General features: G+C 40.4%; 1 protein-coding gene across 3 annotated transcripts in view; it reads left to right on the top strand.

Moving 5' to 3' along the window:
• casz1 (castor zinc finger 1) overlaps positions 1 to 12,787 on the top strand; it is a 177,637-nt gene that overhangs the window by 96,305 nt on the left and 68,545 nt on the right. The window contains exon 1 of one of the 3 annotated variants that reach the window (XM_067591929.1): positions 2,641 to 3,094. The exons of the other annotated variants lie outside the window; for them this stretch is intronic. Coding sequence (XP_067448030.1) covers positions 3,046 to 3,094 — 49 coding nt within the window. The 5' untranslated portion in view covers positions 2,641 to 3,045. Of the gene's footprint in view, positions 1 to 2,640; positions 3,095 to 12,787 lie in introns of those variants that run through there. 3 annotated transcript variants of the gene reach the window in all.

Below are 12,787 nucleotides of genomic sequence, written 5' to 3'. Positions count from 1 at the left end.
TTTCAACTGGGCCCTGGCTTTTGTCCTGGGGAATGGAGGACTCGGGAGTAGGCCCTGCACCAGACCAGCCCCTCCTGGAGTGCACTGTCAGGGGCAGCCAAACGTCTGGCCCGGCGGCCCTTTGACTGATGTACCCCTGCCATGTCACACGCACGACAGCGCGCACACACACTCACACGCATACATACTCCACCTTGCCCTCAACATTCTCCCGCATGAACCATACAATACCCTCAGACCACATCAAACGAAAAGCCCCACAGCTCCTTTTGAAAAGTAATGGTTTCGCCCCCAAAGATGGCAGCTCGAGGGCCAGAGGGCTGTAATGCATGGACGACAAACCCTCCCTCCTGTGGACAATGTTACATGAATAGAATTCACCCTGCAAACCAAAACGTCCCCTAATATCAAGTTTAGAGGTACTGTAGAAGTTTTTGTTGTCCTTTTTTTATTGATATGCTGTATCTAATAGGTAGTAGGTGCTACCTGTGTGGAACAAAGCAGCACAGTGTCACAACCAGAAAAATTTATTTTCAACAACTCAACTTTCATTTAAAGCTGCTAGAAATGTCAGTTTTAGAGCTTTTTTTTTCAATTAGAAATTCAAATAATTCACATACGCTTTCTCTTACCACCTGTTTTTATGTGCATTTTCAATTTGTGCATAAAAAACCTGAGTGGAAATGCCGGAAATTTAAAAAAAAAAATATTGCAAAAAAGCTTTTAATGCTTGACTGAATTGGAAAAATTGGTATATCAAAAAACATAAAATGGGACAAGGTGCAATGGAAACAGACTTAGTGAATAAGTCGTGACGTACATGAAGCATGTGACTTGTGACATGCGCCACTGAAGAGACAAAAATAATGGCATCAAATCTGTTTAGACCAAAGAGGAGACTGACAATCCTCTAACTGATACATGGCACAGACACAAATGTATGTTTTCCATTGTTTTAGGTTTAACTAGTACTCTTTTAATTACATGATCTTATTGCAACATCTCATTTAATGGCACCAGACTGGAGAGTTAGCAGCATCGACTGTTTATCTCGATGAACCCAAGTGCTAATATAACTCACTTTATTTAACATTTTCTTTTGTAGATTTCTTGGAGGTTCTGTTAAAATTGGAAACTTGACTAGACTGTGGTTAGTATACCTCTATTTATATTTCATGCCTTGTGCACGATATTAAATAACAGAGATTACAAAAAACAACCTGTGTTCTGGGAGTTTAGCACAAAGTTTGTTCAGCGATGATCCACTAGGGAGTTGGAGCTCACCAGGTCTCACTAATCCTGTTTGTATAACATGTGATTGATGAAGAACAGAACTGACATTTGACAAAAGATTTCATCCAACGCCTTTGCAACAACAACAAAAAAAAAGTCTGGTTGCGTAGTCGAGTCACATACAACAAAAAACAATTAGATTTTTATCACAAAAACTGGAGCAATATTTACAGTACAATGTTACGTCAAGGGTGGGACCTTTCGATAGAAACTCTTTTAAAGACATTTTTCTTTATGTGGGTTGGGAAGGAGGAGACAAAGGTTTTTTTCCCATTATTAACCAGGATGAGTCATCATAATTTCAAAATCAACCAAAACCTGTTTTATGTACATACTTTGGACTTTGCTGACAGCACTCAGGAACTGAAGCCAGGACTGTGGATCATTGCATTATAGTTCACAGCCATAAACTTATTCATTTCCTCTTTTCTATAACCAGTAAATACACCACCTATATTCAAAATAAAACTGCTGCGGAAAACAGGAATACCCAGTGACCTTTCAAAGTTTAGACCTTTTGTTATTTCATGTCACTTTGTAAATTCCACATTCTTGACATAAAGCCATGTTTACAGTATATGGGCATTATGCACAAATGGTCCAGAGGCACTTTGCATGCCACTGCGGAAGAAACTGCCAGGCAAATAAGAGGTTTGTCTTATAAAGTATTCATTGTCACCTGGTAACGGCTGCCGTTTATCATTTCACCTGAAATTACAATGAAAACTGATAGCTTATCAGAGGGAGGAAAGGAGAAAGAGTGAGCTCTGAGGGAGAGAGGTAGAAAGTATACGAGGTACTGAAACAGAGAGGATCTCTTTCTTTGTGAGAGAAAGAGAAAGAGTTATTTGCTTTAAGCTAAAGTGTTAGACCAGCTTTCATATTTTGTCACACTTGATGCTTCTGGCAAAAGAAATGAGAAAGACGTAATACTAATGAAATTTACTTGATATAACTGACATTTAAACGTGTGACATTCAGTGATGACTTTGCATGCAAGATTGTGAAAGTATCCTTTCACTTACTGTAGTTGTATGTTAGACAAAACAATAATAAAATATTGGTATTTAAAAAAGCAACTATCACAGTAGTAACATTGTATTTCATTCAAATTAAAACATCAAACACACATGCGCAGTAAAAGTATAATATATTATAATATACGTGTAATATTTTCCTCCCCAAAAGCTTTTTTAAAGTGTTGTGCTCCCCTCATTTGAATGGAGGCAGTGGAGGCTCCACCCCAAGAGAGTTGAAAGGCTAGAAGACCACAAAGATGGAAAAGGCCAGCCCACTGAGGGAGGGAGAAAAAAACTGCTCCGGTTCCTCTGCCATAATTTCCTATCAGCCTATTCAGACAACATCACCAACAGCTTGGTCTGTGCGTGTGTGTGTGTGTGTGTGTGTATGGAAGCAAAGCAGAGAGCGAGAGAGAGGCAGCGCACGAGAGGCAGAGAGAGAGCGACATAGAGAGAGAGAGAGAGAGAGAGCAGGGAAGGGTAGGGGGAGGCTCCATATTCTTTCACCTACCCCCCGTCAAAGCAGAGGAAGGAGGGGCCAGACCCTAAGCTGCCAATCAAATCCGCTCGTGGCAGCCGGCATTATCTCAGCAACAAACTATTGACAGATTACATGTCAAGGAGTTTAGTGCATGATTGAAGGAAGCCTTTTTTTATCTAGTTACTTTTCCGCTTTATTTCCCCCTCCACCAACCAACATTCGAATGACTTTCTAACAGAGTTGAGTAATATTATGAAAGTTACATGTCTGAGAGGATTTAACTTCGACTTCCCTGAATATGGTGAGTACTCTTCTTCTTTTCTATCTTTGCCAGATATGTTTTATTAGCTGACAATTCAAGGTGTGCCTTTATCTCTGACTAAATATACAGAGAGGGGAAGTTGTTCATGATTAAACTATGTGCCAGTGCGTACGTATACTCAAGTGTTGCGACACCCTTATTTATAGCTCTTTGACAGTGCCCAAAGGTGACTGCAATATCAAATATGATTACCCATTTCTCCCGCACACTACTCGTGACACTGTGTTACATGCAGTATACATGTGAAGAAAGTTCACAAAACCAGTTTCATTTTCTCTTGTCAGAGTGTATTTCTGTTCTAGGACATGAGAGAAGCACAACTCCTTGTCAGGCTTTTTTTTTTCTTCTTCTCTTCATCCGTGTTTTCTTGCTTGTTCTGTCCCTCCGTTTAATTACATGTTTTTGAATAAGCCAGCATTCGGTACTGTAGAAATACAGGTATTGGTTTTACCCACAGAGGCACTGGCAATGCCATTAGGGTGCACTGAATGGCCTAAGGGTTTGTTGCCAAGGGGACAAAGCAAACAAACTGTTGTGTGTTGCTTATGTTGTCACACATGTAAAGGGAAGAGCAGTGCTAACACCTTTCCAGGTACTTCCAATTAGTGCATATACAGTTCACAGGTGTATGTTACATTAATACATAAACATGCTGATGAATCGAGTGCATTACATGTTAGGTAAAATTAGGACAAAAACATTAAATTTAATTTAAAATACTTGGTAAGATCTCAGTGATCGGCATTTTTGTGCAAATGCACTTGAAGGGCAGATTCTTTTAAAGTGTGTTAGACGTATAACTGTCAAGTAACAACTCATTCTTTGCGTACTTTTGGGGGGATAAACTTGTAACGGGATTACACTTTACACTTATGAGCGTCACTGTCCTCACAATGTTACTTCTAGGAAGGGTTTAGCGTGTGTTTTAAAATAAGCCACATTTCACGTACACATCTACTTCTTTCAGTTTTGTGTGTGTACTGTATATACGGGTGTGTTTTCACTTTGCGTGCACTGAGTGGTTTCTTCTCTTCATACGTATGTGTGTGTGTGTGTGAGTGTGTGTGTGTATTAATAGTCCCTGTGTATTTCATTATTTGCACCATACATAAATATATCTACTCAATAACTAAACTATTACTTTTTTTGAAACATGATAGGTTCCTTTTGACTTTGATCTATTTTATCTGCCCTCATTTCGAACCACTTTATTTTAAACTCATCCAGCATATAAATATTTAGTAAAGGCTGTGGAGATATTTTTTTAGTAGTCTGTTATTTTTAAAAAGATGGTATCACAGTGTTTTAAATTACAGAAAGGATGCTTTGAAAAATATTTAGATACAGAAGGTTTCTTTTTTTGTCTTTTCATATTTTTAGAAAAAAAAATTCTGTAACTCAAACTTCATTCCAGCCAGTTTTGCTCCAGTCTGTTATTTTTAACACATTTATTTGCCAGTTACATACTCTCTATGTATCTTATTTGAATCCCTTTAACTATCATTAGTTTTTTCTTGCTGTCTTTCTGTTCAGCACTCTTGACACTATATTGGCTTCTCTTCTCTTTCACTGTTAAGGCAGCATTAATGAAAAATGAAACCCAACCTAACGATGATTTTTCGTATTAAATAAAACTCTGAGAGATTATATAGTAGAGCAACGTGACCACAGGGTTTACAAACACATGCGTGACACAGACACCAGGGCTCGCTTATTATGTTTGGTTATTTAAGGTGTACTGTGCTATAGTTTAAAATAACAACAAACAAGTACAACTGTAATCGTGACACACCCTAATTTCAAACTTTTCGTCAGCTTGGAAAATGTTTTTCTACCCTCTTATGAGTCATAATGTTGATTGCCTTCTCCTTCACTGAGTTGTCTCATTAACCCTTTGTGGCCCTCTCCATCTTTTACGGAATTCCACAAAACCAGGATGAAATGAGGGAGAAAAACAAGCCCAGATCTGAAGGCCCCTCAATAACCTTTTATCACAATTTAGCAATAACCTGAATCAATTTGATGTCTTAAGCAATAAAATATGCTGTTGCACTCCTATTTCTGCTGCTCCTTGGATGACAGTAAATTTACATTTTTTAATTAAACTAGCCGGAATTTTTATTAGGGGGCTGGGCTATGCTAATGGCAATGTTGTGTACAGCAGATTAACAGAGTTTTGAAATAAATTTAACAGGGAGACATTTGGTGGAAAAAAATGCGAGTCATTGTCTTTAACCTCTTTCATGCCGATTTCTCCTGGGGGATCCTTGTAGTCTAAGGAGCCTTGTCAGGGAAGAGTGCGTCTCAGCAACGAGGTGATTAGTATCGCCTTGTCAACCGAGGAAAAACATTCACATTCTCAGATATTTTAAATACCTTGTTCAGATGTTAGCAAAATATTTGTTTTTTGCTATCACTTACATATGCATTTGAATACACTGATACAATTCACTCTTTTAGTTTGAATCTAAAAATGTTAAAAGGAAAAAAAAATGTTTCCATGTTTTTTTTTTTTGCTTACTTTTGTTTTGTTTTTTTTTAAAAATGTCAAAAATAGAGACATTTCATTTCAACATTTTAATTTGTGTTTAAAAACACAACTCCAGCAACGGATTCTTTTTTAAAAAATGTTCTTGTCTTAATTGATTCCTTCTCTATCTCTAAATTGAATATTACTATTTTACACGTACGGTGGAAAAGAACTATTAAAAAAAAAAGGTGCAAAATACAGTAGTTAATGGCAGCGTATATGTTTGTGTAGTTTTATGGTCCGCTCTCAGTATTTGATTGATGTTACGCGAGGCTGTGTGTGTTATGCCTGGTTTTAGCAGAGTGGCAGGGGGAGACAAGGGGGAACACAGACAGCAGACAAGAGGAGGGAGGTGTGTGTGTGGTGTGTGTGTGGTGTGTGTGTGTGTGTGTGTGTGTGTGTGTGTGTGTGTGTGTGTGCATTGGGGGGGTAGACAGAAAGAGAGGGACAGCTGAGTCCTGATTGAGCATGTGCCCAGTCATCAGACACAAGCCACCCAACACCATAATTACCTTAACCCCCGTCTTTTAATACCCAAATCACACCAACTGGCTTTTTTTTTTTTTGTGACCGGCAGAAAGAGGAAACATCAGAGATCAAACGATCAAATAAACTCCAGATGCACGTGGGCTGCCATGCATCTTGCCGCAGTAGCCAAAGTGTTCAGGGCTACTTGATATGGGCCAGGAGCAAGGCAAGTGGCATCACCACCCCCTTTCCTCACTCCTGTGCACTCATGCAGTGGCCAGCACCTAATTAAAACCTCAAAGCTCCCCGTCACCAATTTGGAGTAATGGCCTAATTAATACTCGGTGAAGAAATATTCCAGAATGATAAACAGGTTGCACCTTGGGTCTTCATTGCCTTAATTATCTAAAATATAACAGGCCAAGTTTTTATTATCACAGATAATACATGTTTGTTAATCTGCTCTACTAAAACTAAGGGAAATGGACACAAAGATATCCTTTTTAATTATACTATCTTAAAAAGGATGGCAATGAATTAGAAATTATATCGAGTAAAAAAAGTTTTATCGTGTATTATTTTCCTGGAAAAAAAATCCTTTTTTTCTGTTTTTTTCCCTCTCATTTGTCGCAGCGTAACTAGACAAAGAGAAATCCTGCTTTTAATCTCACAGCTGAATATGCCGTGTCATGTATTCTTGTGTGCAGAGTCAATGAAGAAGCCTCCAGTAACTTCTTCACTGACTCGATTTCCTAATCTTACATATGAAATTATAATTTCATGCAAAGTAAGGGAGAGGAATAATCTCTAGTCGTTGATATGCCATATAAGAGGGGAAAAGGGGAAAATGAAGAGGTAATTAGCAGAGTGGAAGACTTTGGCGCGTTTGTCTGAAAGCATGGTCTCCACTGGCCATGAATGAATTTGCATGCTTCGCTTATCGAAGCGCACTTATTAGGCCAGCTGAAAGAGAGATTAAGCCGGCACAAAATGTGGTGACTAATCCTTTTAAATGTGGCAGGGGGTCTTTAAGGTGTGAACCAGCCCGTACGTAGGTTAGTGGGTATGGAATGTGACAGACCTCAACTTTCAAACAACTGAATGTGTTTGAAAGGAAGCAGCGGACGCGGGGTTAACTGTTTAATGACAAGGACAGTGATTGACATGGGTAATAAATTGATAGTTTATCTCCTGACCCTCTTATCTCTGGAACAAATAGAGCAGGTGGGGTCAGACTAGGTTGAGATAATGACGGAAACACTTTGTGTGGGCCAAGATCAGTGAGTTTTCCTTGTTTTTTTATTGATTAATTATTGCTGGTTAATCATACATGAATGGTAAAAACTGATGAGATGAGAATAGTAGGTGTGAAAAAAAATCTGTCATCTCACTTTACTGCTGTTTTTCAGTGTTGAGCACATGTCGCAGTTTCACTTCTCTGTCACCTTTTCTTTGACAGGAATTCAGAGCCTGCTGTACTGTCTCTGGCTTTCTTTTCTGATAAGTGGAAAGCGAAAAAAAAAAAAAATCAACGCAAACAAACATGGAACCTTTTTTTCTGTCACCTTCACTGTGAGGGAGAAAATGTTTGCTCTGCCGAGTTACAGAGCCAATACCCCTGTCCTCGTCCGTAATTGACTGCAAACAGGAACGTAGTGACGTTTAAACACTGCCCTCCTCTCTTTTCTGTGTCTCTCACACACACACACACTCACACACATCTTCCACACAGTTCCCAACCCGGCACCCTTCAACTTCAGGTTTCCCCTTCTGCCGTGTGTTTTTTCATGTGACATTCTATTCACTTGGGTCAGTAGCAGGCAGCACCAGCAATAATTACTGTCTGTACATGATAAATCTGAAGCCCAGCTGTTCATTTCTGTCACTGCCAACAGAGAAAGAAAGAGAGAAAGAAAGAAAGAGAGGGAGAAAGATAGAGGGGAAGAACCCAGGAGTTTGCCGGATTTCTCCCTCCCCCCCCCCACTTTTTTTTTTTAGTTGGTAACTTGATAGGATTACATGGTTCTAGAGCCCACACCTGTTAAGAGGCTGTTAGCAGAACAGTTGGCAGTCCCATAGCCAGAGCTAAGCCTTTTTTTCTCTCTCTGCTGTCCATTCTGTATCCCCTTGTGGGGATTTCACCCGGCATGTATGACGAGAGTTTGTTTCTCCGGGCTCCTGCGTCAGTCAGGGGTGAGGAGGGGAGCGCGCTCCTTGTGACACGCGAGTGGTGTGTGTTTGATGTTTAGAGCACGTATCCTACGTTATGTGTGTGTGTGTGTCTGTGTGAGAGTGAGGCCGGGGTCGACTGACATCTCTTTTTCCCTCCCTCTCCTGAGACACGTTGTCTCTCATCAGTTGTGCTTCCCTCTCCGACCTCAGTCGCACCGGAGCCACCCCCGGAACAACATATATACAAGTAACACGACAGCAAACAAAGAAAGAATTCAATTTGGTTTTTTTTTCATAAGGGTGGGGGACAGGTGTTGGCAGAGTCATAAAATGCCCAAATACAGGTTAAACCAGATTATTTAATGATTAAGGGTTAGGTTGAGAACATTTGTGCATATTTTAGGAGTGCCAAAGCCTTGCTGTCAATTAGAAATACTTTTGGAAGGAGTGGAGAAATGAGTAATGCATAAAATTCGTTGCTTGTTTTCTCTTGTTCGTCTATTATTTAAGTGGAAAACAGCCCAGAATATTGTCTCAACACAGGGAAATATAGTGTTGGAGACAGTTTGTGCGGGAATTGGTGACAGTCAACAGACTTTCGCATTACAGTAGGTTGTTTTGTGCCTTGGTGCAACGTGTCTCACTGCCTTATTTGGCATTCAGCAGCAACCCAGCTCTTCAGCTTCGTCACTTTCTATGGGCCCTCAGCACCTGTTCCCCCTATTGTGCCGGAATTTTCTATATTTGGCAAGAAGTTGGACTCATTCAGTTGGGGTGTAGGTCACTGTTTCTAATAGTTTGAGAGATAAACTCAATATTCACATGGTTATTTTTGTTTTTCTCATGCTGTTGCTCAGTTGTTCAAAAGACAATATTAGAAAACATGATTCAACTTGGGAGGACTACGAAACATTTCTCACCGGGGCCTCTAAATGTCATGTTGTCCCTTGCATGATCTTGACACGTTGCATTGCCAGGAGTGCAAATTATCTTCCTTTTGAAGCACAGGAGAAATAAAAAAGAGCAAAGTTAATAGATATCTCAGGCTAACTTTTAATTGTTCTGATATGTAATCGCTAAATGACAATAAAAAAGGAGCACGGCCACTTTAAAAGCTTTATCTCTCCTGCTCTGTGCCCAAAGTGTCATGTCCATAACAGCACCACCTGATCTACAGAGTAAAATAACCGCTAAGGCTTATTGTTTGGACAATATTGGAGCCCCCCCCCCCCCCCCCTCCCCACACACACACACACACCCCACACCCCTGCTCCCCCCACTGCTTCACTCCCCTCTCCCTTGATTCATTTCACCCACTGTCCTCGGCTGCTGGAAAATGGCGTTAATTTTTTTATTACCTGTTTGACTCTCCAGCCTTATTACTGTAGCCCCTTAATGTTCTCTGTAACCGTGGAAACCAGATGAATAAATGTCCGCCAAAGAAAATGAGATGATTAAACAGGTCACCCTTGCAAAACAAATTCGCTTGGTCGAGCGCAATTTGTGTACCAAGCGGCTGTCTTAACAGTTTGCTAACAAGGGGATTGTTTGCCAGACTAACTGACAGAGAAGGGAGGGGGAAATGAAGATATCTGGGGGGAAAGGATATGATTGAAGAGATAATATTTTAAATCACTATGCTATTTGTCTCATCTCTTTATTCTTCATGATAATGTGGTGTTTGTATATGATTTAAAGTCCCACCTTTCTTTATTTTGTATTCCTTAAATAGTGAGAGACACATACTTAAGAAATTATCTTTTCCAGTGTACTGTATATTTAACCAACATTTACAAGTAACATTTAAGTTTAAAGCAGCCATCCATATTATTGTCAGAGGCATTTGGTCTGTGATCATCAGCAAGTGCAGTAGCAAATAGAATTTCCCTCATTTAGGTGGCAACCAATCATTACTGCTAATTGTCCTTGAGGCCATCTGTATAGGATGGCTCGTCCTCTATTGGTGTTGGAACGGTACTGGTCATGGATTTACAAGTCCAATAATAATACTTAACTCATCCATAGTCAGCGCAAAACAGTTCATACTCACGACTCCAGTGATAAATATGTTTTTTTTTTTCTCTCCCTGAAATTAAACAGTAGCTTGAACAGCATCCTGGTTTCAAAGTGTCACTAAGTTCCTTTCCCATGATGCCCCCGCCCTTCCCCTCCTTGTCCAAGTGTAATGTTCTCATATGACTTGTTTAAAGCGAAGCTCTCTGACAACCATATGAAACGTCTGGTGTTTTCATCGGGGGAAAATAAGAGACTAGGTCGGGCAGATTTAGCCATGTAACGATAGGGCTAACATGCAGACTTGGATTAGAATCAGGCCTGTGTTGCCATTCTGACCACAAATCATAAATGTCGGGGACACGGCGGTGGTGTTGCTTATGGAAGGATGCCACGCTGCGCCACTCGAGGGTGTTGCCTGTTTGCATTGATGCACCACCACCACTTACCGCCTCTTGCTCTAAAACAACTTCTGTATCCCGCTCGGCCCAGCCATTTTGTCCCGCTACCAAAGCAGATCCCAAATGTTCACCACAGCTTTAGCCTCAACTTTAAGAGAAGGGGGGCTGTTACTCTAAGCAGAGCCGTGGCTTCTTTGAGCTGCTTGTGGGACAGAAGATGGCGAGCTAGAGTTTTTCCACTGGTAGAGGGGGTATTTCATCCCAATACAGGGACACTATAGCTCAAAACTGAAAAGCACTTATGCATTATTGATGTTTTAATTTGTGCAAATGCCCAAGTCTTTGTTAAGTGATTATAGTGCCAGGGAGATAACAGGGGAGGTACTTCTCTATGAAACAAGAGCTTGCTTGCTGGCCGCACTGGGAAGCCATTGGACTAAATCTAACAAGTCCACGCTTCTACTCAGCTCAGTGCGAGAGAGAGAGGGAGGGAGAGAGGCGGGGGGGGGGGGGGGGTTTGAGCGGGAGGGAGTGAAGAGAGTTGACTCAAAATATCAACGTGTCTAAGATAAGGAAAAATTCAGCCGTTGATCTTTTGTCCTTATTTCAGCTACACCTCTCCCGTTTATGATGTTGGGTTTATAGGTCTTTTACATCCCTTATCAAAAATTATTTGATGTAAATACAATGGAACTGACCTGAAAAGCCCCATGTGTAAATAGTCCTCGTGGCACACTAGAAACTGACCTTGGGGGAAGAATGCAAAGTTATAATGCTTGCAAAACAAGCCAATAAAATAATATCCAATTGAAAGGAGGGAGTTTGGGTAAATATAAAAGAGAAGAGAAGCAGTTTTCTTTCCCTGCAATGATTAACTCAGAACAAAGGTTATCAAGGATGACATTTTTTTAAACTCTGTAATTTATATAATTGCTCACCACAGCTACTTTGCCAGATAAACAGTGACGATAGGAAAGGTTGAAACCTTCACATGAAAACAAACGTGCATGTATGTGCAGAGTAAGAGACGAGCTAAAAAGATTTTAGTTTCATATCCTACTTGATCCAAACTCCAGCTATGTCTCAGATCATTGTCACTGGTGCATCTAGGCCTCTATTGTGCTGTTTGATGTAATGGTTGTCCAAACTCGGCCTCAGCCTCCCAGTTGCTCTCACACCTGCAGCTGTTCACACAGCCTGCCTTCCTCCAGCACATAATGCATGTATAACCTGTAAATTATGCTTTATTCATTTCGCTCAGACTGCATTAATATGGGCTCTATCAATGACAACCCATGAGATAAGTGTCTTAGATTTGGCTGTGGTTTCGGTGTTAGTCATTCCCTTTTGTTCATTGGCTTTATTCTTGCTTTATTCTTTGAGAAAATCTGCTTGAGTGTAGAACCAGGCTTTGCCTTCTGCTTTGAGGTCCCTGGTGGAGGTAAAACACGAGAGCATGCGTGTGCACATAGGCACACACACATACATATTCACACACACTCACATGCGCACACACGCACACAGTAGGCTCTCAGGCTTCCCCAAGCATTTACTGCTTTATTAAGCTGTCTCATGAACCCACTAGCAGAACATGAGAATACTGGAAAAAAAGAAAAGCCCATATTACTTAGATGATTTGATGTCATTTGTGGACTACAAAACGCTAGGCTTTATTGTGTGCGCAGGGAGAAAGAGAGGGAGCAGGGAAAAAAAGAAGTTGGCTTAGAAATTCAGAATTTCAATTAGCGTACGTAATCTGAACCTGCCGGCTTTGATAGAGGCTTTTTTTTTTTTTTACTAAGAATACAGCAGCACTTGTAAAACATTAATTAAGCAGACTTGTTTTTTTAAAGGATGGAGTAAAGTGTGCTTTATGCAGTCCTTTTCACATGAACAAAAGGCAGTTACCTCACAGAGAGGACCGCTTCACCCAAACCATTTGGAAAAAAAGGGCAATTTGAATTGGAGAAAAACACAAAAGACAAAAAAGACGAGCCATTGAGAGTAATGTTGTAAAGGAGATGATATCATATGAGAGCTCAGCCTTTTGCTGAAGAATTGAAATGTATCCCTGCCTCAGTGAAACCT

This window comes from Thunnus thynnus, chromosome 6, assembly GCF_963924715.1.
Source record: "Thunnus thynnus chromosome 6, fThuThy2.1, whole genome shotgun sequence".
NCBI classification, from domain to species: domain Eukaryota; kingdom Metazoa; phylum Chordata; class Actinopteri; order Scombriformes; family Scombridae; genus Thunnus; species Thunnus thynnus.
Note: the sequence above shows the minus strand (reverse complement) of the source record. Positions and strands in the feature narration are given on the sequence as shown.